This window comes from Saccopteryx leptura, chromosome 3 (genome assembly GCF_036850995.1).
Source record: "Saccopteryx leptura isolate mSacLep1 chromosome 3, mSacLep1_pri_phased_curated, whole genome shotgun sequence".
Classification (NCBI taxonomy): domain Eukaryota; kingdom Metazoa; phylum Chordata; class Mammalia; order Chiroptera; family Emballonuridae; genus Saccopteryx; species Saccopteryx leptura.
This window is the reverse complement of record NC_089505.1, coordinates 359,537,991-359,564,370: the sequence shown is the minus strand read 5'-3', so window position 1 is coordinate 359,564,370 and position 26,380 is coordinate 359,537,991. Positions and strand designations below refer to the sequence as shown.

General features: G+C 43.1%; 2 protein-coding genes across 7 annotated transcripts in view; one reads left to right on the top strand and one right to left on the bottom strand.

Moving 5' to 3' along the window:
• Positions 1 to 23,528, bottom strand: part of NSMCE2 (NSE2 (MMS21) homolog, SMC5-SMC6 complex SUMO ligase) — a 233,262-nt gene extending 209,734 nt beyond the window's left edge. For all 6 annotated transcript variants that reach the window (XR_010750503.1, XM_066379484.1, XM_066379490.1 and 3 more), the window contains exons 1-2: positions 23,405 to 23,528; positions 11,819 to 11,989 (exon numbers count right to left, since the gene is read on the bottom strand). Coding sequence is in view for 5 of the 6 variants with exons in the window: in XM_066379484.1 (XP_066235581.1) it covers positions 11,819 to 11,975 (157 nt within the window). In the remaining variant the exon portion in view is untranslated. The remainder of the gene's footprint in view (positions 1 to 11,818; positions 11,990 to 23,404) is intronic.
• Positions 23,529 to 23,587: 59 nt separating this feature from the next.
• The window catches only part of WASHC5 (WASH complex subunit 5), a 65,444-nt gene continuing 62,651 nt past the window's right edge, over positions 23,588 to 26,380 (top strand). Inside the window, exon 1 of the mRNA XM_066379476.1 lies at positions 23,588 to 23,745. The gene's annotated coding sequence lies outside the window, so the exon portion shown is untranslated. The remainder of the gene's footprint in view (positions 23,746 to 26,380) is intronic.

Below are 26,380 nucleotides of genomic sequence, written 5' to 3'. Positions count from 1 at the left end.
CGACGCTCTATCTTCTCATGTTTTGTAATGAGCATAATTGAAAATTTTAAATTACACAGCTGGCTCACACCATATCATTATTATTGGGCAGTGTTGCTATATATAATAATGCTTCCCATTTATATAGAATACAAGTATATCATTTCAGTTCTAAGTATAGAAGAGGGAGGAATAGGTCTGGATAATAAACTAAGTTCTCTATATTAATCACATGGGTTTGAACTGTTCATCACCAACCTAATAAAAGCTCCTTTCTGATTATCACAAGACAAAATTTTATTACTTTTAAAAAGGAGCCTAATGTTTCCAAGATGATCCTTCGGTCTGTTCTACATCTGCCATGACTTGCCATCTTTGCCTAACATTTACCTAGTCTCAATTCTTCCCAATGACCAAAGATATATGACAATGTGCTTGTCTAATTTTAAAATCTGATTGACTGACTGATTCAGCTTTTTCTGTAATAGTCATTTCATACAGTATTAGGTCACAGACACCCAATCTCTGTGTCTCTGCTCCAAAGATAAAACCTGGAACCAATGCAAAGATTATTCTCAAGAAATCTCAAAAAACCCCAGGCGGTATTCAGAATCTATCCATCTTCTGTTTTAAAACATAAAATATGACTCAGTTACTATGTATTTCAAAAAGTGGCAACCCAGTGTTAGTTCACAGGAAAGCAGAGCAAGCAGTTATTTGCCCACATTCCCTCGCGTGGAGCAGACACGCCAGCCTTCAGGTTGGGACACTCGTGGGAGAAAGACAAGCTGGAGGTGTTGGAAGGGCTGCAAATTTATGGAGTGAGACCACATGGAAACATGAGGCAAAGAGCCGCCAGAACTTGCCCCTAGAGCTCTTAAAAAGAAAACGACTCAACTTTCTGATCAAGGTAGCCAATAGGAAAAGAAAGCTCATCTCAGAACTGTCCCCTACACAACTGACCAGTTGGTAGGAGGACAAAATGACATAATATTTATGTGAACAGTAGAGGTAAATCTCTTTTAAAGTGGTTTTGAAATGTCATCAACAACAAAATCAAGATACATTAACTTAGAATAATGTGTGTGTGTGTGTGTGTGTGTGTGTGTAGGGCCTATATCTCCGGTAAATGCAACTGAGTAACCTGGACATGAAAGGTATATCATTGTTGAAAGAGTTAGTTCATCTTAAAATGTACTTTTAATAGTCCTACAGTTCCTCTAATCTGATATGGTTGACATATTTTTATTTGTTTGTTTGTTTTTTAGCTATGTGGGATAATTCAGGCTCCAACCTACTAAATTTCAGTAGTTCAGTGATAGTACCCTTGTTTTGACACAACCCTGAACCCTGCCACAATCAACAAACTGGTCAACAAGGCCTACGGCGACCTCATAAGAAGTGTTCTAGTGCCACCTAGTGGCGTATGTTTCCTTTCAAAGGGTAAATCAGCGGTCCCCAAACTTTTTACACAGGGGGCCAGTTCACGGTCCCTCAGACTGTTGGAAGGCCAGACTATAAAAAAAACTATGAACAAATCCCTATGCACACTGCACATATATTATTTTAAAGTAAAAAAACAAAACGGGAACAAATACAATATTTAAAATAAAGAACAAGTAAATTTAAATCAACAAACTGACCAGTATTTCAATGGGAACTATGCTCCTCTCACTGATCACCAATGGAAGAGGTGCCCCTTCCGGAAGTGTGGGGGCGGGAGCAGATAAATGGTCTCAGGGGGCCGCATGCGGCTGTAGTTTGGGGACCCCCTGGGGTAAATAAATAGTTACTCCAGGATTCTCAGTGTGTCCTTGGACAAAGAGCTTCATCAGTATCACCTGGCAACTTGTTAGACATGAACGTTCCTGAGGCCATTCCAGACCTACTGAAATTCCAGTGGTCAAGTCCAGTGATCTGTGTTTTAACAAGCCCTCTAAGTGATTCTAATGCACTCTTAAATCGAGAACCACTGGATTAACCAGCCCTTATATAAAAATTAAGTACAAAGGCTTAAAATTAGGTTCATAAATTAGCAAAAGTGTTGAATTTCTAATTTTGGTAAGCAACATTTTTCCTACACTCTGGATTAGAAAACAGTCTGAAAAGCCACGTTTACATACCTTCAACTCCAAACGGGCCTCAAATGAGTCCTAGCTTCTGAAATCAGATGAGTTCTCTGAAGTCTCTGCCCAAGCAAACCCAGTTAAAAGGCAGGACCAAACACATTAACAAAAAAAAATCGGATATAAATGCAGAAAGCCCCATTGCCCCAGTACAGCCCACGCTCTACGTCGACTTCTCCGTGCAGTGGGACACTCCTGCTTATCAGCAGGGCTGGCAGCCTCTTCGAGACTATTCTTGAGGCGGCTATGAGGATGCTACTGTTAAATGCCACCAGAGGAAAGACACGACCAACACACAAATTAGTTGCAATAATCACACAGGCTATTTATTATTATTTTTTATTCATTTTAGAAAGGAGAGAGAGAGAGAGAGAGAGAGAAGGGGGGAGGAGCAGGAAGCATCAACTCCCATATGTGCCTTGACCAGGCAAGCTCAGGGTTTCAAACCGGCGACCTCAGCATTTCCAGGTCGACGCTTTATCCACTGCACCACCACAGGTCAGGCTCCACACAGGCAATTTATTACTCACAAATCCTTTTGGTGTGCCTGGGTACAGCTTAAGGGGGCCCCGTCGGCGTGCTCCTCTCGGCTGTCCTTGGTCAGAGCTCAGAGCGGCGTGGAGACAGTCCATATCAACGTTGGAGTCTGGGTGACTACTGCAGCACGGAGGCCCCTCAGCTTTAGTACCCTTTCTGGCCAACTCCTTCTAACAGGTGTCAATCTACAGGATTATCACCTCAAAACACCTTTTTGGGAGTTCCTCGCAGGGAACCCCCTTTATGTCAATCTACTGAAATGTTTACATTAAACCACTTTTTAAGATGTTCTTATTTTCATTAATTTACAAAGTTAATGTAAATAACACCAAGCCACTTTTTATCTATGTATAACTTCACACACACATACTAACTGGGCTCTGCTTGAAAGTCAGAGTCTGTTTATCACATTACAGAGTTATGGCACTAAGCCACTATATTAATTCCTACCCAATTGGCATAACTTTACTTAATTTTAATAATTATTTTTAATATTCTTTTAATTACTTTTATATATCTACCATATTTTTATATTTCTATATATTTAATTACTATAACCTTATATTAATACAACACCCATAAAACAAAGAAAAAGTCCAGCTGGTATTAAGATATCAGAAACAGGCCCTGGCTGGTTGCCTCAGTGGTAGAACTCCAGCCTGGTGTCTGGACGTCCCAGGTTTGATTCTCAGTCACAGCACACAGGAGAGGTAACCATCTGCTTCTCTGTGCCTCCCCCACTCCTCCTCTCCTCCCACAGCCATGGCTTGGTTGGTTCAAGAGCATGGGCCTCTAAGCTGAGAATGGTTCCATGAAGCCTCTGCATCAGGCACTAAAAATAGCTCAGTTGAGAGCATGGCCCCAGATGGGCAGAGCATTGGCCCCAGACAGGGGGTTGCCAGGTGGATCCCAGTCCGTGAATGCAGGAGTCTGTCTCTCTATCTATCATTCTCTCATTTGGAAAAGAAGGGAAAAAACAAACAAAAAACAAACGGCAGATTACATATCTTGGGGCAGGGGCTCACCTGAAAACTTGTAAAAAGCTAAGGAGGTAAAAACAGCTGATTTTTTAAATTAAAAGTCATCTACTCTAATGCTAATAGACACCACCAAAATGTCCACTGTATATACATCTGCTCTGTGCAAATATGTTATGAAGTTATCAAGAGAAGCAGGTATAATGAAGTCTTGTAAAATTGTTTATTTTCTATTTAGGTCTTAGAGAGGAATTTTCCCAGGAGTGTCAGAAGTATGAACAGTAGAGTAGAAATAAAATAGTAGCGTTTTTTCTTATATTTATACATGGGAAACACAGTATCAGCAAAATAACAGTTTTCCTAGAGAGCTTGATTTTTTATATTCTGTAGCAAAGCCTTTATACTTTTAGCACTATAAATACAATTAAGTATATACTTTCGATTGCCTTAAGTAACTATAATGTTTTGCTTTTATGATTGGCTCTCACTATAAAAGCTATACAAGAAATGCAAACACAGGCTTCTTCTGGTTATTGCTTCTTTTTATGTCATTGTGACCACCACCACCTCTATAATCACCTACTTCTAATTACTGCTTCTAGTCAATAATATAATTATGAAATAAGGAACAGAAGCAAAGCCAAAAACAACCCTTCCCAATTAACTAGAGCCCTGTCTACAAGGAACAGTAGTCTAGATGGAAAAATATATCACAACATAATGAAAACCCAGAATGTGGCTCTTCCTAAGAAAGTGTCTTAAGTTCATAAGGCTGGTAATATGCTGGCCTACCCAATGATTAATTTTCAAAAACAACTTTAACCTAAAAGATTTAGGTAAAATAATGACTCCTTTTATAAAATAAGGTGATAGGTAATAGGGTGATATGAGTAATCATAATTTTATTTTTGTCTATGTTCATTAAATTTTTTGAATGCCTTATATATCAGTAGTAAAACTAGAATATTATCTCCAAATCACCCAGAAACAGAACTATTCACTCAGCTAAATGCTTAACACTTGCAAATTTGAAAGTTCAGTTACTCAAGAGGACCCCAAACGTCCATGGCCTTGTCATTTTTAACTGGATGGCCGTGCTTTGTTCCTCGTTAACTCTGAAGTAACTGTTACAAGTGAAGACTGCGTCCTGCCTGTGTGGAGACTAAGCTGAGATGAAAAGGAACCGGGTTTACAAAGTGAGTATTCTTAGCCAGAATATGAGTTCCGGACACATGAAAGAGCAGATCATCATTCAGGCAACTCACTATATCACTTCTTTTTCCTGCTATTATGAGCTCAGAAACAGACAAAGTAGGGTGGGTACAACGGTCCCAACTTCTTCCCTCCATGACCGATTCACCTCTGCCTTTACAAACAGAAGAGGCCAGGGCCGAGAGAGGGCAAGCTCTGGCTTCAGAGGGCGAGACTGTCCAAGGGAAGCTGAGAACGTCGTTAGCAGAAAAGACAAAAGCTGACAGGCTGTTTCAGAAAAGACATGCAACCTTATTGTGGTATTAAGGAGAGAAGAGAAGACAAGACAAGAGGGGAGGGAAGGGGAGGGGAGGGGAGGGGAGGGGAGGGGAGGGCAGGGGAGGGCAGGGGAGGGAAGGGGAGGGGAGGGGAGGGGAGGGGAGGGCAGGGGAGGGCAGGGAGACAGAACAGAGAAGGAAAATCATGTAATATTATTTACCTTCAATAAAATAACTAAAATTTTCTGAACTAAATGTTATTTCAATGTTATCTGACTGCTGCAAATACCACTGGACGGACACAATGAATATTCCACAAAGTATAAGAGTGAAGGGCAGAAACTTTGGAACAAGACTATTTAGGTTCAAATCTCAACTCTTCCGCTTACTAATTCTGTGACCCTAGGAAAGTACTCAGTTTTGCCAAGCCCGTATGCTCCTGTATGCAGCGAGATAACAATAGTCCCTACGTCACAGGATGACTATTAGGACCAAAGGAGATAGCGTATGTGACAAAGCACAGTCCCTACACACATCGAAAGTGTGTAACAGACTCAGCTACAGGTATCATTAGGACCATCGTCTGCATCACTTTACTTTGGCACAGTGCAGCCAACATCCAATTACCTGCCAGGCCATAATAACTGAAGTCTTTCTGCCCTGTGGCTCCATAAAGCCACAGGAAGAAAATCAATACATAGAGAAAAATCGAGAAGCCTTTGACAAGGTTTCTTACCTACTGGACCCTTGAGCAATTGAAACTGTACCCCCTTCTTCCAAATGGTCCTCACTCATTTTTAGCAAGAATCTGATCAAATGTTCAATCCTTACCTTTATTATATGTGGCTTAAGTGTCTGTTTGTCGCCGATAGCTTATTGGTTGCTTGCGTAACTATACTAGCCAATGGGGTGAAGTTGCCACGGCATTCAAATAGTCCCGCCTTCTGGCATGCCACCTCACAAACTGAGGTTAAAGATTGGAGCAATTATTATGCTGTTAAGAAATCTTAACACCAGAAGTGGTCTTTGCAATGGTACAAGACTAGAGGTTCTCCAATTGAAAAATAATGTCATAATAGCTAAGTCTTTGACTGGCTCCTCCAAAGGTGAAATACATGTCATTGCAAAAATTGATTTGGCTCCATCTCAAACAGGGTTGCCGTTTCAATTGAGACGTAGACAATTTCCTGTAAAACTTGCCTTTGCTATGACCATCAATAAGTCTCAGGGCCAAATGCTTAAGCATGTTTGTTGGCATTTTTTTACCTGAGCCTGCATTTGGACACGGTCAACTTTATGTTGCCTGTTCAAGAGTTCGTGAAAGAACGGATGTAAAATTAAAAATAATTGATGGTCCTCTGCAAGGCGAGCTTAAAAATGATGGAAAGATCTACAACAAGAAATGTTGTGTACAAAGAGATCTTTGACATGTGAATTAACATTTTATTATTTAAATCACCTTTATTTATTGAGCTAGCTGTGGCTCTTAAGAAATGTACCGCCAGTGGTTTCCTTCATTGCACTCTACTTTAAGCAATTAAGCAAGTAGAAGGGGGAAACCCCATGGGGCAGTAAGCAAAGGGGCGTCCTCGCCGCCTGCCCTGGGTAATTCAGTTTGAATTAGCAGACACCTTTGCACAAATCATTTTAATTACAATTTATAATATCTAGAACAGCGGTCATTTCGTATGACCGCTGGGCTTTCTAGTATATACATATACATCTTCCACAGAAGAGCATTAAGGAAACCTCTGAAGTCCATCCATGAACAGGCCCTGGCAGAGAGGCACAGAGAGAAAGGACACAACTCTGAGGGACAGTAACAGTTTAGGGAAAGGGCCATTCCTCAAATTCACATCACTTAAAGGGCTTACGAAATTCAATTGCTCAAGGTTAATGTTAATAATAATTCTGGTAAATCAGGTCAGTACCTTCCGATTAAGAAAGCAGTAAAGTACATAATGAATTTAAAACTCTGAAAAATAGGCTCTGGTTTTCTGAAAAATCTCCTAATGTAACCAATTTCACTTTCCAATTCAATCAAATATGCTATTACTAGAAAAATCAACAATTTAAAGAAAAACTAATAGACATGGTAGTAAGAGTCCAACTGCCTAGACACCATATGCTGTAACACAGGCATTGGGAACCTTTTTGGGTGAGAGCATCAACATCACACATTTTAAAATGTAATTCTGTGAGAGCCACACAACAACCCATGTACGTTAGGCATTATCCAATAAAAATTTGGTGTTGTCCCAAGGACAGCTGTGATTGGCTCCAGCCACCCGCAACCATGAACATGAGCAGTAGGAAATGAATGGATTTTAACACGAGAATGTTTTATATTTTTAACATTATTTTTTTTTTTATTAAAGATTTGTCTGTGAGCCAGATGAAGCCATCAAAAGAGCCACATCTGGCTCACGAGCCATAGGTTCCCAACCCCTGCTGTAACATAACAGGTAAAAGCAATCATTTCACAGCTAGACAATGAGCAGGGACAATCCCCTGGTTACAAGAACATGCAGCAGAACAGAACACATCCACAGCCCTCAAGCTCTTGGGAGCAAGAACACCCTTCACCAATAACTGAACTATACAGTGACAAGAGAACTGCAGTGCCAAGGGAGAAAAATCACACCTAAGTGACCACTACCACCTATTTTAACAAAGCTTATTCGTTCTACTTTGAGATGAAGTTGGGCTACCTAAAAGGTCACCAGAAAGTGTACCTAATCTTGTAAGACTATGAGGAAAAGGGAGTTTTTCTGCTTTGAAGATAGAACTTTCCCTGGTGTTCCTCTGCACTTTAATTTCTCCCAACAAAACAGTCAACTCAAATGCAAAGCAAATGACTAAAATAATAATAAAGCTGACACTTACCGAGCAGTTAAGTGTCAAGTACTGCTCTACATAGTTTGTATCATCTCATTTCATCCCTACAGTAATGCCTTTTACAGATGAGAAATCTAAAACAAACAGAGGTTAGAGACCTTGGCCCGAGGTCACAAAACTAGTAAGTGATGGAGCTGGAATAAGAACAGGTATTCAGTATGCAAAGCCCTGCACTGACCTGCCTCTATGACAGTGTGGGTGCAAGATACAGAGCACACAAATCAAATCCTTTCAGCACAACTAGAATATCTTAGTTCAACTCGCTTTCTTTTTCACCTGAGCTACTGAAATCATCTCACTGGCCACCTGAGGGAGCTCCTTCCTATACAGCATCCTCAGGATGGCCATGAGGGTCATCTTTCTAAAACTGACCTTATCACTTTCCCCCTCTCCTTTACATGATAAAGCCCTAACTCCCTGGAAAAGAATCACCCTTAGGCACTAACAGTCACTTAATGGGTTAATAACATGTACATATCTTTCTTCCCAGGTAGATTATAAACAACTTGAAGAAAACCTTTATTAATATTTGTAGTTCTGACAAACATGTTTGATGAATTACTGATTACACTAAACTCAACCCTAAAGCCTTAAGACTTCCACACTCATCCCCTTATTCCCTCTTCACATCACAGGCCTTGGTTCCAAGTTCTGACACTTCCATGTGCTGACAGCACATGTGCTAATAGCTGGCTATCATTTATAATAGCTATTGAATAGACACTATGCTAAAAGCATATATCATCCTATTTAATTCCAACAATCTTATGGAGTGGGCATTTTTATCCCTAGCTCACAGATAAGACATTAGGAGTCCAGAGAAGTTACCTAACTTTAAGCAAGTTACAGAACTAAGGCTGGATGATCCTAATACCTTGAAACTGAGTGTTAACATTGGCTCTATCTCCTACAAGTCTTTTAACTACTGTTACAGGCTAATTACCTTCAAATGTCCCTATATACCAAGTGTTTTGCTACTCTCTGGGTCCTTGGACAACACATTAGTGTGGTGTCACATTAAATATGCTCTTCTAATAAGGTCTTGCTGAACTACTCCAGTGGGGGCATCATCACAGGTATTCTCTCTGTAGGGAATTTCTCATGTCATCTACTGCCTGCTCATAGAAGTCTATGCACTTGCATAACCAATGGTTCTCAGGCTATGGTCACCGAGAACCTTTTATGAGGTCCATAGAATCAAAATTATTTTCATAATAAGTGTAAGAGATGTAACAGACCATGTGGTACACAAAGCTGAAAACATGTGCTATCTAATCCCTTACCGAAAAACTGTGCTGGCCTGACCAGGCAGTGGCGCAGTGGATAGAGCGTAGGACTGGGATGCAGAAGGACCCAGGTTCGAGACCCTGAGGTCGCCAGCTTGAGCGCGGGCTCATCTGGCTTGAGCAAAAAGCTCACCAGCTTGGACCCAAGGTCGCTGGCTCAAGCAAGGGGTTACTCGGTCTGCTGAAGGCCCATGGTCAAGGTACATATGAGAAAGCAATCAATGAACAACTAAGGTGTCGCAACAAAAAACTGATGATTGATGCTTCTCATCTCTCTGTGTTCCTGTCTGTCTGTCCCTATCTATCCCTCTCTTTGACTCTCTCTCTGTCCCTGTAAAAATAAATAAATAAATAAATAAATAAGAAAAAAAAAGAAAAACTGTGCCAATATCTACTTTAGAGCATGAACCTTTCAAAAAACAATGCGTACAGTTCTTTTCAGATTACATAGAGCACGTTGTATTTTGCATTAAAATATACTGCAAAAAAAAAAGAAACTCTATAGTGAAAACACTAAGAATTCAAAGCAAATCCTGAAAATAAACAGATACACTCCTACAGACAGATTACATTCCACCTCTTCCCTCTTATGGTTTAAGATTTTATTACCACTTTTATCCAGAGCTACCTACCGACGTCAAATATCCACAACTACACTATAAACCAGGCTAGGCAGGGGTAAGACCGTTAGAGGCTACCCACTAAAGATACTGGGTGACTTCTGCTACCAGCCATGAATGAATAACTGGTATGGAACTAGATTTCCAGCCATGAACGACTAGAAAGCTGAACAGAATATACGGAACAAATGCTTTCAGACAGTGGGACAATAGGCAGAACTATGACTCCTGAAAAAGAGAAACAAGTGAGCTAAGCCCTGCTAGGCCCTCTTCCCTGCAGTAGGGAGGAGGAAGCCCAGGAGAGCACAGAAGCCTCGAAGGACTGAGGAGCCAGAGAGGAGTTCGGGAAGGCTGAGGCAGCAGGGTTTTGTAAGACAGAGCCCTGGGAGAGCCATGCAGAGAAAGCAGAATCAAGGGGATCCTCTTGGGCCTGATGCTGAAGCCCAAACTGCTGAGGAGCACTGCTGGGAGATGTGAAGTGAACAACTCCCAGAATTCACACAGTCCTGGGAGAAACTCAAATTCCAACCTGGGAGACATTCACATTCCAACCAGCCGCACAGAGCTCTCCCAGAACCTTCAGGGCAGTCAACAGAGACTCCAGAAAGGCCAAGCTTAGTAACAAGGCTAAATGTCCCTAAAGCAAAACGACAGGCTGCCCACCCTTACAAGAAGCCTGGAAAGGAACTGCGTATCCACAAATAACTGCCTGCCAAAACAAAGTTCAAAACTCTTTAAAGGAAGACAACAAAATCCAAACGCTCAACAACGTAATATATACAGTGTCCGTGTTAAGCAGCAGCAGTGGAGATGACAGAATTAGCAGACAAGGATATTAAAATAGCTATATAAATATGCTCCACATGTTGAAGACTACAAAAGAAAACATGAACATAATGAAGAAATGCAAGATAGAAGATTCCATTGCATTCTTTATGTCTTCTACAGCTGAAAAATCTACCATCTGAAGTTAAAAAATTCACTGCATAGACTCAACAGCAGATTAGACACTACAGAAAACAAGACTAGTGAAACTGAAGACACAGCAACGGAAACTATTCAAAGTAAGACAGAAAAAAGACTGGTAAAAAAAGAACTGAGCCTCACTGACTTACGGGACATAATGAAGCAGTACAACAAACATGTAATTCGAGTCCCAGGAGGAGAGGAGGAAGGAATGAACAGAAAAATTATTTGAAGAAACAGTAGCAGAAAATTTCCCAAATTTGATCAGAACTATAAGCCCACAAATCCATAAACTCCAAGAACATCAGACAGAATAAACAAAGAAAATCACACGAAGGCACATGGCAATAAAATTAGAAAAACCAATGATCTTAAAAAGAAAATAAACATAATGTTGTTCCTCTGCCTCCATATATAAGATAAAAACAACTCTAATCCAAAAAAAGCAAATAACATCTTTTTTAGATATTCTAATTCAAAAATCTGGGTCAAGTGAAAGCTGAACTTGTCACCTTTGTAGAGGCCTTCTCTTGGCAGTAGTAGCCCTCGCATAAGCTTAGTCTGCCTATAAGGTAATCAGTATGAACAAAATATAGTTAAATTACTGGAAAACAAATTTATTGAATGAATTTCTATACTGTAAAGTTCACTAATGCCACTGCTTTTAATTGTATGTTCCTTGAGGTCAGGAACCTCCATGTTTCAGCCCACAAATTTCTAGTGCAGTGTCTAGTCACAAATAACTGTTTGAACACACATGAATGAGTCAGTCTCATTTCATCCTCAGTACTTCGCTGTATGATATAGAACAAGATGAAAAAAAAACAGATGCCCAGAGGGATTAATTGATTGTCCCAAGGACACACATCAGGTGAACAGTATATCGCATTCCTAGAGTAATGCTGCCACACAAGTACCCTCAAAGCAGACACAAAATAAATTATTTTAAATATTACTTACTCTGAGTTTCCACAAGATCCAAAGCAACACTAGAAGCTGTGTCCATGCCAGAGTTGATGCAGTTTTGGAAGTTTTTTAAGGAAGAGAGAGCAGATTCTATACCACTGAAGGATATAAAACCAGTTGAACCTGAGTTTGAACTGGAACGCCCAGGCATCTTGAAATTATTACCTAAGTTTTCAAACACAATGAAACAAAATTTATGAGTCAGAATAGAAAAATAAAACTGCTGTCAATATCCATATGAATGTATCCATATCCCACAAGGGCCACAATTTATGCACATTCTATATCCCTTGAGAGGATACTGAAGTATTGTGCCATCATCTGGGCCACCAAACACAATACACTCAATATACGGGAAGGTGACTATCTTCATTTTTTAAAGGAGAAAGAATAATCTCTTTGAACAGGTTCTTAAAAAACAGTTCTTAAAAACTTAAAACAACTGGGTTACAGGCCTGACCTGTGGTGGCGCAGTGGATAAAGCGTCGACCTGGAAATGCCGAGGTTGCCGGTTCGAAACCCTGGGCTTGTCTGGTCAAGGCACATATGGGAGTTGATGCTTCCAGCTCCTCCCCCCCTTCTCACTCTCTGTCTCTCCCTCTCCTCTCTAAAATGAATAAATAAATAAATAAATAATTTAAAAAAAAAACTGGGTTACAAAAGGTAGACTACTCATTTGATGCATTTTTTCTAAACAATAGCAATATAATGGTTTTAAAATCTGTAATTTTTAAGTTATCTAACATATATGCAGATTGCATACTGAAAAATCAAAAATATATATTCCTGAAAGCTCCTGTGGGTTCTAACAGAGTTACAGATTTGGTGAGATCGCATTCTGTTTTAGTAAAAGTGGAATTTCTCTATAAACTCTTATTTTCTGACAGCTCATCACTATAATAGTTTCAGTTATTACTTTCATATTAAATGCTCCTTAATCTATATCTTCGGCCACCAGTTCTTTAAGCTTTGGACCGCTTATGTACAGCTGTCTACAAAAAGACATCTTTGCTTAATTCCAAAACCACCTGAAATTCAATCCACTGAAATCAACTAGAAAAGCAGAGAGAAAATTCACACAGGCTTAGAAGGGGGAGGCTGTCTGGTAGCAGAATAAAGGGTATTTGCTTAGAATCATACATGAATTCTGGCTCTGCTACTTTACTACTGGGTGACTGGGACAGATTGCTTAAAGCTTTCTGAACCTAAGGTTTATCATCTCGAAAATGGGAAGGGCTATCACAATGTGGTCTAGCACACAGTACACTTAATTAGCATGAGAACCTGTCCTCATGCCTTTCCTTCCTTACCTAGGAAATGACATTTCCATCTTCTCTATTGTTACCACCTTTATCTCTCACATCTGACTACAGTATTTTTTTATTATTGGTCTTTTTAATTAGATTCATTCATTCCTTCAATAGGTAGTGAGTGAGTGCTTTACTGGGTCAATTATTAAAAATTATAAAAGACACAAAGTATTCAAAGGGAAGGGCACAGAGAAGATGTCTAAGATTCTTATTTATAGTTTTGAAATGTTAATCTACTACAAAAAATATCCCCAATAGAACTCATCAATTCAAATCACTTAGTTAACAAATATTTAGTATATATTTTGAGTAGAGGGTTATCAACCCCCCGAGAAAAAAGAAAGTTACCAAGAAGAGCTCCTGGTGGCCAACAGGGCTTAAATTTAAAAACAACCAAGCAGCTATTTCAAAACAGAGGCCTCTCATGCAAATTGTGCTTCAAGGAGAAGCCTGCAGTTTAAGCTGCATGCCTCCAGCACTGAACTTCCTACCTGCCCTGTGTTCCTGCCAGCTAAGCCAGCCCTCATGGAGTTCCCAGAATTGTATTTCAACCAATAGGACTGAGATTTTCCCTGTCCGATTGAAGCCATGCAACTATATCTTCATTAACATCTTTACCAATCAGTCAGAGCAGCTCCATTCTCACCAATCAGTGCTTTTCGGACCAAACTGTGAATCTGAAACCCTCGTTTGCCTGAGAATGAACCAATCAGGGCCAGGGGTGGGGACTTCTCCAATGCAAGTCAGCTCCCTTCCAGCTGGGAGAGCACTACTTTTCACACAAGACTAAGGCAGCTTTCCCCAGCTAGAGCCAAAACACCAAAGACACCTTGCTGAAGCAGACCTGAGCAGAGTAGGCAGAGTGGAACAGACTGAGCCAGAGCAGAGCTATCTGGTCAGAGAGGGGCCCCACCCCCGGGTCAACTCGGCCCATAGCTGCCTCCCAGCCATGCTGCTCCCCAGCCATGCTACTTCATAATGAGCTGCAACACCACTGAGCTGTCCCACAGCCATACTCGTCGCACAGCTTTGCTGGCTCACAATTGAGCTGTTTGCACTAAAGTGTCCTTCCTCACTGAACCCCAAATTGGGAATTTCTGTTTGCATTGAATTGGCGCCAAAACCCATCGGTGGACAGGGTCTTACTACAGAATACAGACTCAATCCAGAGGGACTGGGGCGGTCAAAAGGACTGTTATCTGTTTTTAAAAAATTTATCTTAAAAATCAACACCTGAGGCCCTGGCTGGTTGGTTCAATGGTAGAGCGTCGGCCTGGCGTGCAGGAGTCCTGGGTTCGATTCCCAGCCAGGGCACACAGGAGAGGCGCCCATCTGCTTCTCCACCCCTCCCCCCCTCCTTCCTCTCTATCTCTCTCTTCCCCTCCCACAGCCAAGGCTCCATTGGAGCAAAGTTGGCCCGGGCGCTGAGGATGGCTCCATGCCCTCTGCCTCAGGCGCTAGAATGGCTCTAGTGGCAACAGAGTGATGCCCCAGATGGGCAGAGCATCGCTCCCTGGTGGGCATGCTGGGTGGATCCCTGTCGGGCGCATGCAGGAGTCTGTCTGACTGCCTCCCTGTTTCCAACTTCAGAAAAATACAAAAAAAAATCAAGACCTGAAGCAAATAGGGAAAAATGTTACAAATGTTAAAATCCAAATGATGAAAAAATTCTTGTTATGTCATTTTCTGTAACTTTCTAAGGTGTTAATATTTTATACCAAAAGAAAGAGAAAACATGACTATGAATAACCAATGATGATTTCTGAATATTTGCATTTTGGTGAAAGAGAGTGTTATTTACAACCTCACTTTATTACACAAACATGTTGAGACAGCTTATACAATATAAATACAAGCACATGCAATAAGATGGGAAAACATAAATTCATAAAATTCAGAATAAAAAACAGATTAAAAGGAAAATCAAGTACATAAGAAAATTATAATGTAATCATATAAGCTTATGGATTCTACAGTGTTATACTTGTAATACAGATTTGGATATAAGCACCTTGACAATCATACAAATGGCTAATAAATATATGAAAATATACAGAACTTCACCAACTATTAGTGAAATACAAATCAAACCCACAATGAGATAGCTCAGTTGATTAGCGTGTCATCCTGATATGCAAAGGTTGCAAGTTGGATCTTAGGTCAGGGCACATACAAGAATCAACGAATGGCCCTGGCCAGTTGGCTCAGTGGTAGAGCGTCGGCCTGGCATGCAGGAGTCCTGGGTTCGATTCCTGGTCAGGGCACACAGGAGAAGCGCCCATCTGCTTCTCCACCCCTCCCCTTCTCCTTCCTCTCTGTCTCTCTCTTCCCCTCCCGCAGCCAAGGCTCCATTGGAGCAAAGTTGGCCCAGGCGCTGAGGATGGCTCCATGCCTTCTGCCTCAGGCGCTAGAATGGCTCTGGATGCAACAGAGCGATGCCCCAGATGGGCAGAGCATCGCCCCCCGGTGGGCATGCCGGGTGGATCCTGGTCGGGTGCATGCGGGAGTCTGTCTCACTGCCTCCCTGTTCCTTTTTTTTTTTTTTTAATTTTTATTTATTTATTTATTTATTTTTTACAGAGACAGAGAGTGAGTCAGAGAGAGGGATAGACAGGGACAGACAGACAGGAACGGAGAGAGATGAGAAGCATCAATCATTAGTTTTCCACTGCGCGTTGCAACACCTTAGTTGTTCATGGATTGCTTTCTCATATGTGCCTTGACCGTGGGCCTTCAGCAGACCGAGTAGCCCCTTGCTGGAGCCAGCGACCTTGGGTTCAAGCTGGTGGGCTTTTTCCTCAAACCAGATGAGCCCGTGCTCAAGCTGGCGACCTCGGGGTCTCAAACCCGGGTCCTCTGCATCCCAGTCCGACGCTCTATCCACTGCGCCACCGCCTGGTCAGGCACCTCCCTGTTTCCAACTTCAGAAAATACAAAAAAAAAAGAATCAACCAATGGCCTGACCAGGTGGTGGTGCAACAGATAGAGCATTGACCTGGGATGCTGAAGACCCAGGTTCAATACCTCGAGGTCACATCCAGCTTGAGCACAGGCTCACCAGCTTGAGTGTGGGGTTGCCAGCTTGAGCTGGCTTGGCTGTACCCCACCCCACCCCTGTCAAGGCATATATGATAAAGCTATCTATGAACAACTATGAGTACCACAACTACATGGTTGATACTTCTCATCTCCCTTTTTGTCTGTCTCTCCGCGTTTCTCTGAAGGAGGGAAGGAAGGAAGGGGGAAGGGAGGGAGGGAAGGAAGGAAAGAGGGAGGGAGGGAGAGAGGGATGGAGGGAGGGAGGAAAAAAAATAAGTATCAGAGAGGCTGTGAAGCAAAAGGAACCCTCATTCACTCACTGCTGGTGGGAATATAAATTGATATAAGCACTATGGAAAACAGTATGGAGGTAACTCTAAATTAAGCATAGAGTTACCATATGACCCAGAAAGCTCTCATCTGGATATGTACCCCAGAATTTTGCAAACATTTATTTGTAAAGACATACGTACCCCTATGTTCATGGTGGCATTATTCATAGTGGTCAAGATATAGAAACTGGCCCTGGCCGGTTGGCTCAGTGGTAGAGTGTCGGCCTGGCGTGCGGGGTACCCGGGTTCGATTCCCGGCCAGGGCACGTAGGAGAAGCGCCCATTTGCTTCTCCACCCCCGCCTCCTTCCTCTCTGTCTCTCTCTTCCCCTCCCGCAGCCAAGGCTCCATTGGAGCAAAGATGGCCTGGGCGCTGGGGATGGCTCCTTGGCCACTGCCCCAGGTGCTAGAGTGGCTCTGGTCGTGGTGGAGCGACGCCCCGGAGGGGCAGAGCATCGCCCCCTGGTGGGCAGAGCATCGCCCCTGGTGGGCATGCCGGGTGGATCCCGGTCGGGCGCATGCGGGAGTCTGTCTGACTGTCTCTCCCCGTTTCCAGCTTCAGAAAAAAAAAAAAGGATATAGAAACTACTGAACTGTCCCTCGATAGATGACTGGGCAAAGAAAATGTGGTATATATATACAATGGACTACTACTCAACCATAAGAAAAGATGAAATACTGCTATTTATGTCAACATGGATGGAATCTGAGAACATCATGCTAAGTGAAGTAAGTCACAAAAAGTCAAGAACCAAATGATTCACTCATATGTGTCATATAAAACTGAAAGTAACAAGTGAACAAATAAGACAAACAAAAACTCAGACACAGTATGGTGGACACCAGAGGCAACTGGGGGTGGGGGGAGAACAGGGCACAGTGGGTCAAATATATGATGACAGAAGACGACTTTGGGAGGCGAATGCATAATACACAGATGATATATTATAGAACTGTACACTTGAAACCTATATAATTCTATTAACCAATGTAACTCCAATGAACTGAATAACTTTTTTAACAGTGAGAGTTACAGGATTCCCTTTCTCTAGAAAGAAAAAGTACACCAGGAATTCAGGAAAATAAGGCTGTCCATGGCGATCAAGGCAGCATGGGTCATTTTATATGAGATAATAAGGATCGTACTGAAAAATACCCTCAATAATACCCTTACAATAAATGCAAGTGTAAGCTTCCTGGATTGCCTCTTAGATTATTCCTCAGGGTAACTAAGGACGGACACTTGAGGCAGATACGGCTCGGCTTGGTGCCCACCAAATCCACTTCCTCTTCAACCTGGTCATACAGCTTGACTACAGTTTGCAGCCTTCCTTGCAATTAGGTGTGGCCATATGACTGAATTCAAGGCAATAATACACGAGCCATTTGCAGGCCCAGTCCACAAAAACCACATGCTTTCTTCATACTCCTTCCCAATTTGATAGCTTGAAACAGACAAGCAGTGACCTTAGAAGCTATGTAGTGAAGACGGAGAATCATCACTAAGTAGAAGCCTAGCATCGATCCTACATCACTATTTGTAGGAAAACTGCTCACTAATCAGGCTCAATGCATGAAAGAAACAAAAACTTCAATTGTGTAAAGCCACTTAGATTCTGGGGTTCAACTGTTAGAACACCAACTCTTACTTAAAAAATACAAATCTGCAAGGATCAAATGATATGGTTCAATAATTCAGTTTTCTGGTTAGTGTGGATTCTTGTAAAAGTCTAGATCAGAGCATCACTGTCCAAGGAAACTTTCAGCCATGACAAAAATGTTCTATAGTCTGCTTTGTCCAATATGGTAGTCACTAGGCAGCTATGGCTTATTCATCATCTGAAATGTGATTAATGTAACTGAGGAGGTGAATGTTTAATTTTGTTTAATTTTAATCAATTTAACTTTAAACATCCACATGTGCCCAGTGGATGCTGCATTGGACAGCATGTTGTACAGACAAAATTATCAAAGTGTACTACATATATGAACCAGGGTGTAAAGCCACAGTATAAACAGGCCAGACTTCCTGGAATATCAATTTTACTTAAAGATAATATGATGAAACATGTTTACACTAAAACAAACATTAGCTGCATTATGGAGGACAATATGGAAGCAATAGAGTAGAGGTGAAGCATGTATCCTCAGGAGCCAGACTACCGCAGTTCAAAGCCTGATTTTGCTTCCTAAGTAGCTGGAATGACTTTAAGCAAATTATTTAACCTCTCAATGCTTCATTCTTCCTTTCTGTGAAATAGGGATGACCCAGTGCCTACCCTCAAGGATTACTGCAAGGATTGAATGAGTTAACATATGTAATAAAACATTCGGGTTAACTCCTAGCACATAAATCTTTTAAAACAGCAACAAATATTACCATCAAATTCATCATCATAACACTACAAGGGACAATATAGGTAGTGCTTAAAAGAATGGACACTAGCCTGACCAGGCAGTGGTGCAGTGGACAGAGTGTCAGTCTGGGACGCAGAGGACCCAGGTTTGAAACCCGAGGTCGCCGGCTTGAGCACGGGCTCACCAGCTTGAGCGCAGGGTCACTGGCTTGAGCGTGGGATGATAGACATGACCCCATGGTCACTGGCTTGGTCCAAAGGTTGCTGGCTTGAGCAAGAGGTCACTCACACTGCTGTAGCCTCCCAGTCAAGGCACATATGAGAAAGCAATCAATGAATAAGTAGGGTGCTGCATCGAAGAACTGATGCTTCTCATCTCTCTCCCTTCTTGTCTGTCTGTCCCTATCTGTCTCTCTCGCAAAAAAATAAGAGAGAGAGAGAGAGAGAGAGAGCAAGAATGGACACTAGACGCAAAATCCTAGAAAGTACCTCCTGTCCCTGCCACTTAAAACTGCACAGCCTTCCAGTCTACCTGAATCATTACCAGCTAGAAGCAGCAGTAATGGGGACTTGGACGTGAGCTGCAAAGTATAGAATGGTGACAACAATTCCAGTGCCATGCGGACTTTTCCTGGATGTAGACTTTTCCTGGACTCCTGCTCCTTGTGACAGCTCCTAACAGACTGAACTGGGGTTGGGTTGCATTTTTCAGGGATTTGGCATGGTGTTGGGGCCAACTTAGACTTGGTGAACATGTCAAGGACACTACTCTTTTATGGATTCTTGCTGTATTGGCCAAGAGTTTGCTTAAAGGCTTTAATCACTATAAAAAAAAATAGAAGACTAGATAAAGAAGATGTGGCACATATACACCATGGTATACTATTCATCCATAAAAAATGATGACATCGAATCACTTACAACAAAATGGTGGGATCTTGATAACATTATACGGAGTGAAATAAGTAAATCAGAAAAAAACAAGAACTGCAGGATTCCATACAATGGTGGGACATAAAAACGAGACTAAGAGACATGGACAAGAGTGTGGTGGTTACGGGGGGGGCGGGGGGAGGGAAAGAGGGAGAAGTGGAGGGGGAGGGGAAGGGGTACAAAGAAAACTAGATAGAAGGTGACGGAGGACAATCTCTCTTTGGGTGAGGGGTATGCAACAGAATTAAATGACAAGATAACCTGGACATGTTTTCTTTGAATATATGTACCCTGATTTATTGATGTCACCCCATTAAAATAAAATTTTATTTATATAAAAAAAGGAATTAATTAGATCTGTACCAGTAAACTTGGAGGGATTTCACTGTTGGGTAAGAAAAGCAAGAGGCAAAAAAAGTATATAACATGATACTTTAAAAAAAAGATGTACAAAGGTTTTTAAACCCCTATTTGTATATATGTCTATTTAATTTATCACAGTTATAGGTATATGAACCTGAAGAAAGAGATACTGGTTATGCAGTAACGGGTAACAAGCAAACTAAGAACTGTAAAATTGCATGTTTGTGTTAACAGATACAAAAGATGAATAAAGGGATGATAACCAACATATTAATGGTGGTTATCTCAAGGTGGTAAAATTCCAGGTGATGTCTTACTATATTCTGTATATTTTTACTGTATTTTATTTTTGCACTTTTAACAAAAACGTGTTAGTTATCTAATCAGGAAAAAAGTAAACCTACTTTCATTGAATAAAAAGAAGAAGAAAAAAAAACTGCACAGCCACCTGACCGGGCAGTCGTGCAGTGGATAGAGCATCGGATTGGGATGTGGAGGACCCAGGTTCGAGACCGAGGTCGCCAGTTTGAGCGCGGGCTCATCTGGTTTGAGCAAAAACTCTCCAGCTTGGGCCCAAGGTTGCTGGCTCGAGCAAGGGGTTACTCGGTCTGCTGAAGGCCCATGGTCAAGGCACGTATGAGAAAGCAATCAATGAACAATTAAGGTGTTGCAACATGCAACAAAAAACTGATGATTGATGCTTCTCATCTCTCTGTTCCTGTCTGTCTGTCCCTCTCTATCCCTCTCTCTGACTCTCTGTCTCTGAAAAAAACAAAACAAAACAAAAAAACCAAAACTGCACAGCCCTGGTGAAGTTGCTTATCTCCTCTACCTGTAAAAAGCAGATAAGCACATCAATCTAATAGCATTATTATGGATATATCAGATTTTGTAGTTCTCTCAAACTTCTCTGATCTTAATCAGTTCAAATAAAAAAGAATTATTTGAAATACTAAAATTGCAGATTTTGCAGATACTGTCTAAGACCTACTGAATCAGTCTCTAGTAGACACACTGAAGAAACTGTATTTTTCTGAGGCCCCCACAGATGATTCTTAGGATCAAACACGAATGGAGAACACTGAGATAATTGTGTCTCCCCACAATCCACATGTTGAGTTTCTAACACTCAATGTAATGGTATTTGGAGATGAGGCCTTTGAGAGGTAATCAGGGTTAGATGAGGCCGTGAGGGCAGAGCCCTCATAAGATTAGTGTCCTTATTAGAAGAGGAAGAGACACTAGGGCATTCTCATTCTCTCTCCCTCCCTCCCAACCTACTCCCATCTCTCTTTCCATCTCTCCCCTCCCTCCACATAAGGACACAGTGAGAAGAAGAAAGGGGACCGGCCAGAAATAGAGCTCTTACCAGTATCCAACCATGCTAGTACCTTATCTCCAAAAGCTTACAGAAAGAATTTTCTGTTGTTTAAGCCATCACTCTATGGTATTTTTTAAATAACAGCCCGAGCCGACTAAAACACAATGTATATAAGGATTAGTGCTCAGGATAAGTGGAAAGCATCCACCACGGACATGGTGGCTATCCTTTACTGGGAATGCAAAACTGACATGCCCCCAACAAAACTTGACACTTGCAGAGAGCTAGGGAAAACTTTCTTCTGTGATTCTGGAGTACAGAAAAAGATTCAGATTGGGAAGCAAAGAGAATGGACAGACAGTAAAATGGAGTAGTAGACACCTTGTTCCTTCCATGAAGAACAGATAAGGACGTAAGTCACAGGACAGCCCCCAAAACAAAGATTTATTTATCTGACTCCAATATCAACATTGTAGTGGTCGAGAAACCCTTGTTTAAATCAATCTCCTCCTGAGCCTTCCCCAGATAACAATCATTTTGGTCCCTATACCTGTGGTCTCCATGACAGTTCACAACAAGGTTCACACATTACCTGTGTTTCTCCCCAGCACGTTACTGCCTCCCCTAACAGGCCTTGTCAGGCCATTAGGGCTGCTCTGAGAAAACACCAGACGGGGTAGCTTATGAACAACAGAAATTTATTTCTTACAGTTCTGGAGACTCGAAAGTCCACAATGAAGGAGACAGGATGGTCAAGTTCTGGTGAAGGCCCGCTTCCTGGTTCACACCCATACCTTCTAGCTCTTTGTCACCATAGATGGGAGCAGAGAGGTCTCTGGAGCCCCTTTTAAAAATAGTATTTTTTAATTTACTGATTTCAGTGAGAGAGGAAGGGAGGAAAGAGAGACAGGAACATCGAACTGTTCTGTATGTGCCCTGACCAGGGATCAAACCGGCAACCTATGCACTTTGGGAAGACGCTCCAACCAACCAAGCTCTCTGGCCAACCATCTATGAGCTCCACCCTTCTGGCCTAAGCAGCTCCCAAAGGCCCCACCTAATAACATCACACTGGCATTAGGACCTCAATATATGATACGAATGAGGAAAGGGACACAGACATTCAAATCCTAGCAGGTCTGAAAGATTCTCTGCAGGCAGAACCAATTACTAGCCAATATAAAAATACTTCTCTACTGTTCCCTCCTCTCATCTTTCTGTACAGCTCAGGGGTAGGCACAGAAAAAACAATTTATAGACAGGGTGCTGGCCTTTAAATCCACAGGGGCCTGCCTGTACAGTATAACCAGAGCTATACCTCAAGATGCACAGACACATCTTTTGCCTTCCCTCATCCGTTCAGGCAACTGTATTTTCCCTCCCTCACGTTACCACCGTCCCTATCACACACACACTCGATATAATTCATCACAACTATTTGCTCACACGTCCACCACTCCTTCTCCCTGGGAGCAACTTAAACTAGCACTCTGACATACAGAATATGAAACAGCTCACACAAAACAGGCGATGAGTCAAGGCTTGCAGACAGTAGTAACAGCAACCACCATTCCCAACAGTGTGACATGAACTGGTGGCCCGGGACTCCATTCCCATGATCTCTAATCCTCACAAACATTTACAGAGAGGCCCAGAGAGTTCATCTAAACGACCTGCCCAAGGCCCCGGTTTAAAAACAGTTCAAAGCAAACACGGTTATATCGAGAACGCGTGATCTTTTCCGCATACACTTCGGGTTGAAGGACGGAGAGGTGGGGTCCCGGAGAAGGAGGTAAACTGCCACAGCCTCGTTGCTGTGGCGTGAAGAGAACCAGGACCCGCCATCAGGAGACCCGTGCTGTGCCCCTACAGGGAGGCGACACCTCCCGCCACCCTCCCCATCGCCGTCCCCCGCGTCAGCCTTACCTGCCGTCCGACCCAGTTCCGTCCGGCAGCACCCTGACTTTCTACACCCAGACCCCAACCCCTTCCTTCCCTCGCTTCCCTATCGCTGAAACTGCGAGCGCGGGCTCCTACGTCATCAGCCGTCGCCCGCCCGTGGTCACATGACGCCCCGCCCTGCTCTCCGCCCCTTTGGGTTCTGCGACCGTCTGGGAAACCTGGGGCGGAAGCCGGGGTTCCGCCGGCTGTTGGTCCCGGGCGGAGGGTAGGGAGGTCCCCTGCGGAGAGGCAGGGGTGGGGACCGGGCGCCGGCTCCCTGCGCGATCGGCGGCCCCGCTCTGCGCCCCGGCGCGGCCCGGATGACAGTAAGTGGGGCGGGGTGCGCGCGCCCCTCGGTTCACGTCCCCCTGCCCCCTGTTGGGCCGCGCTGGCCGGAGGGGACGGCAGTGGCGCGGGGTGGGTCTGGCCGGGGCGAGGGAGCGGCGCGGAGGACTGAGGGGCTTCCCGGGGCTGGGGCTGCAGTCCCAGCTCTTCGTCTCCCTGGAAACGGGGACAGTTTCCACGCCGCTCCGGGGCTTGAGGGAGTGATGCTCAGCTGCCTGGCCCGCATCCGTATCCTCCCAAGTTCCCGGGAGCCGGGCTGTGTGGACGTCGTTATTCCTCCGTTTCCCGTCGGGAAAACTGCGTGGGTAGTGAGCGTGTGTACAGTCTGACCCACCCAGGTGTGAATTCCGGACCTGCCATGGCTGTGAGTTAGGGCCATTGTTCCTCTCTGCCGCTCAGTTCTCCCTCACCTGTGACATGCTGATACCCAGCCCTTGCATTTCGGAAAAAATGTTCTGAGGATCCTGGTTTGTGGATGGTCTTAGAGTAAAAAACAAATGAAGGAAAACGTACAGAGCTCATAAAGGAACCGGGTCTCCTGGTTCCGAATGCACGGAGGTCCATGATACGTGATGAGGTCAGGATGGTGTGGGGAGAGAGGTTTTACTGCCTCTGCCCACAGTCAGAAACACCTCGTTTTCCTTCTCCTGTCTTCCCCAGGATTTATGAATCAGACTAGAGGGGTCAGGCTCATTTCAGAATTTTTTCTGGAGAGAGATTCCACTTTTATCTTGATCAGCAACCTTTATAATATCTCCTGATCATGGATTGGTAGAGGCCAGCACTTCCTTCTCTGTGGAACTGAGGTTTTATGACAGGATAAAAATAGACCTCTCTTTTCTTGTCCTCTGAGTAGGGTCCACAGTGGTTTGTCCCAAGACAATTTAAAGTCTTTCAAAGTTCAGTTCTGTGCTCACTGGGAAATTGATGGGATGATATCATGCTTCATTCTTGAAAGCAGATTGTCTTTTGTGACTTTCCAACCGGAGAAACACATTTTCATACCAAATTCTTAAAGATAAAGTAACAACCACTTTTCCGGGAGCCTTGTAAAAGACAATTAGGAAATTAAGTGGGATCTCTGGTTTCATTCCATGCCAAAGAGTAATAATAATGCAGCCTGTACTGGAATTTTCTTCGTTCCTAGCGCCAATAGAACCAAATGGAAGATTGTGTGTGTGTGTGTGTGTGTGTGTGTGTTTCTGAAGTTGGAAACGGAGACAGTCAGACAGACTCCCACATGTGCCCGACAGGGATCCACCCGGCAGGCCCACCAGGGGGCGATGTTCTGCCCATCTTGGGGCGTAGCTCTGTTGCAACCAGAGCCATTCTAGCACCTGAGGCAGAGGCCATGGAGCCATCCTCAGCGCCCAGGCCAACTTTGCTCCAATGGAGCCTTGGCTGCGGGAGGGGAAGAGAGAGACAGAGGAAGGAGAGGGGGAGGGGTGGAGAAGCAAATGGGCGCTTCTCCTGTGTACCCTGGCCAGGAATCGAACCTGGGACGCCTGCACGCCAGGCCGACGTTCTACCACTGAGCCAACCGGCCAGGGCTGGAAGATTTAATACAGCTTCTGCTCTACGTTTATTTGCTCCTCATTCTAGAGTGATTTTTTTTTTTAAAGCTCAACTAAGTTTGAACTCCTATAAAGTTACCTAGCTCTAAGATTGCTGCAACCTGGTTAGGCATCTTTAACGATAGTCTTAAATTCTGTTCTTCAGGGCCAGTTTTTCAGCCAACAATGGGATTACTCCAGCCAAATAAATATTTAAATGTTGCCTACAGTGTAACTCTTGAGTAAAGATTCAAAGATTAAAATAAGAGATACACACACAGAAGTCTTGACTTAATCATTACCCCAGATCTAAGCCAACCTGACTACGTGCATGCAGGTGCTGAGTGTATCTGTCCATCTTTGGGGAAGGGGGAGAGGGGGGCTGTAAAAGAAGGCAGGAAATGCTGTTTCCTCCATGGCCCCATTATCTGTCCTATATTAGTATCCAAAATCTGTTAATCATAGTTTGCCCTCCTCTCAGTTGAATCTAAAGTTTTATGCCTTTGTGTGTATCATAGGATGCCCTCATGAGAGAGCGTTCTAGATAACTTCAGTGACTTCTCAGCTACTATCTGACCAACCCCAACTACCTCCCTCCCCTGATCTCTGCTTCTATCCCTTGCTCACTCTGCAGTACCCACCACAGCCAGTTTGCTATTACTTAAATTTATCTAGCGCAGTCCTACCCCGGGACCTTTGCACTTCTTTATAACCTCTACCTGAAATGCCTTTCTCCCAGATCATTGTCTGTTGTAAAATAACAAACTACTCCAAAAATCTAGTGGCTTAAAACAATAAATATCTATTATTTTATAGTAGTTTCTGTGGTCAGGAATCAGGTAGAATGGCTCCCCTGGGTGCCTTTAGCTCAGGGTCTATAGCAGGGGTCGGGAACCTTTTTGGCTGAGAGAACCATGAACGCCACATATTTTAAAATGTAATTCCGTGAGAGCCATACAACGACCCATGTATGTTACGGGTCCATACATGTTATCCAATAAAAATTTGGTGTTGTCCTGGAAGACAGCTGTGATTGGCTCCAGCCACCCGCAACCATAAACAT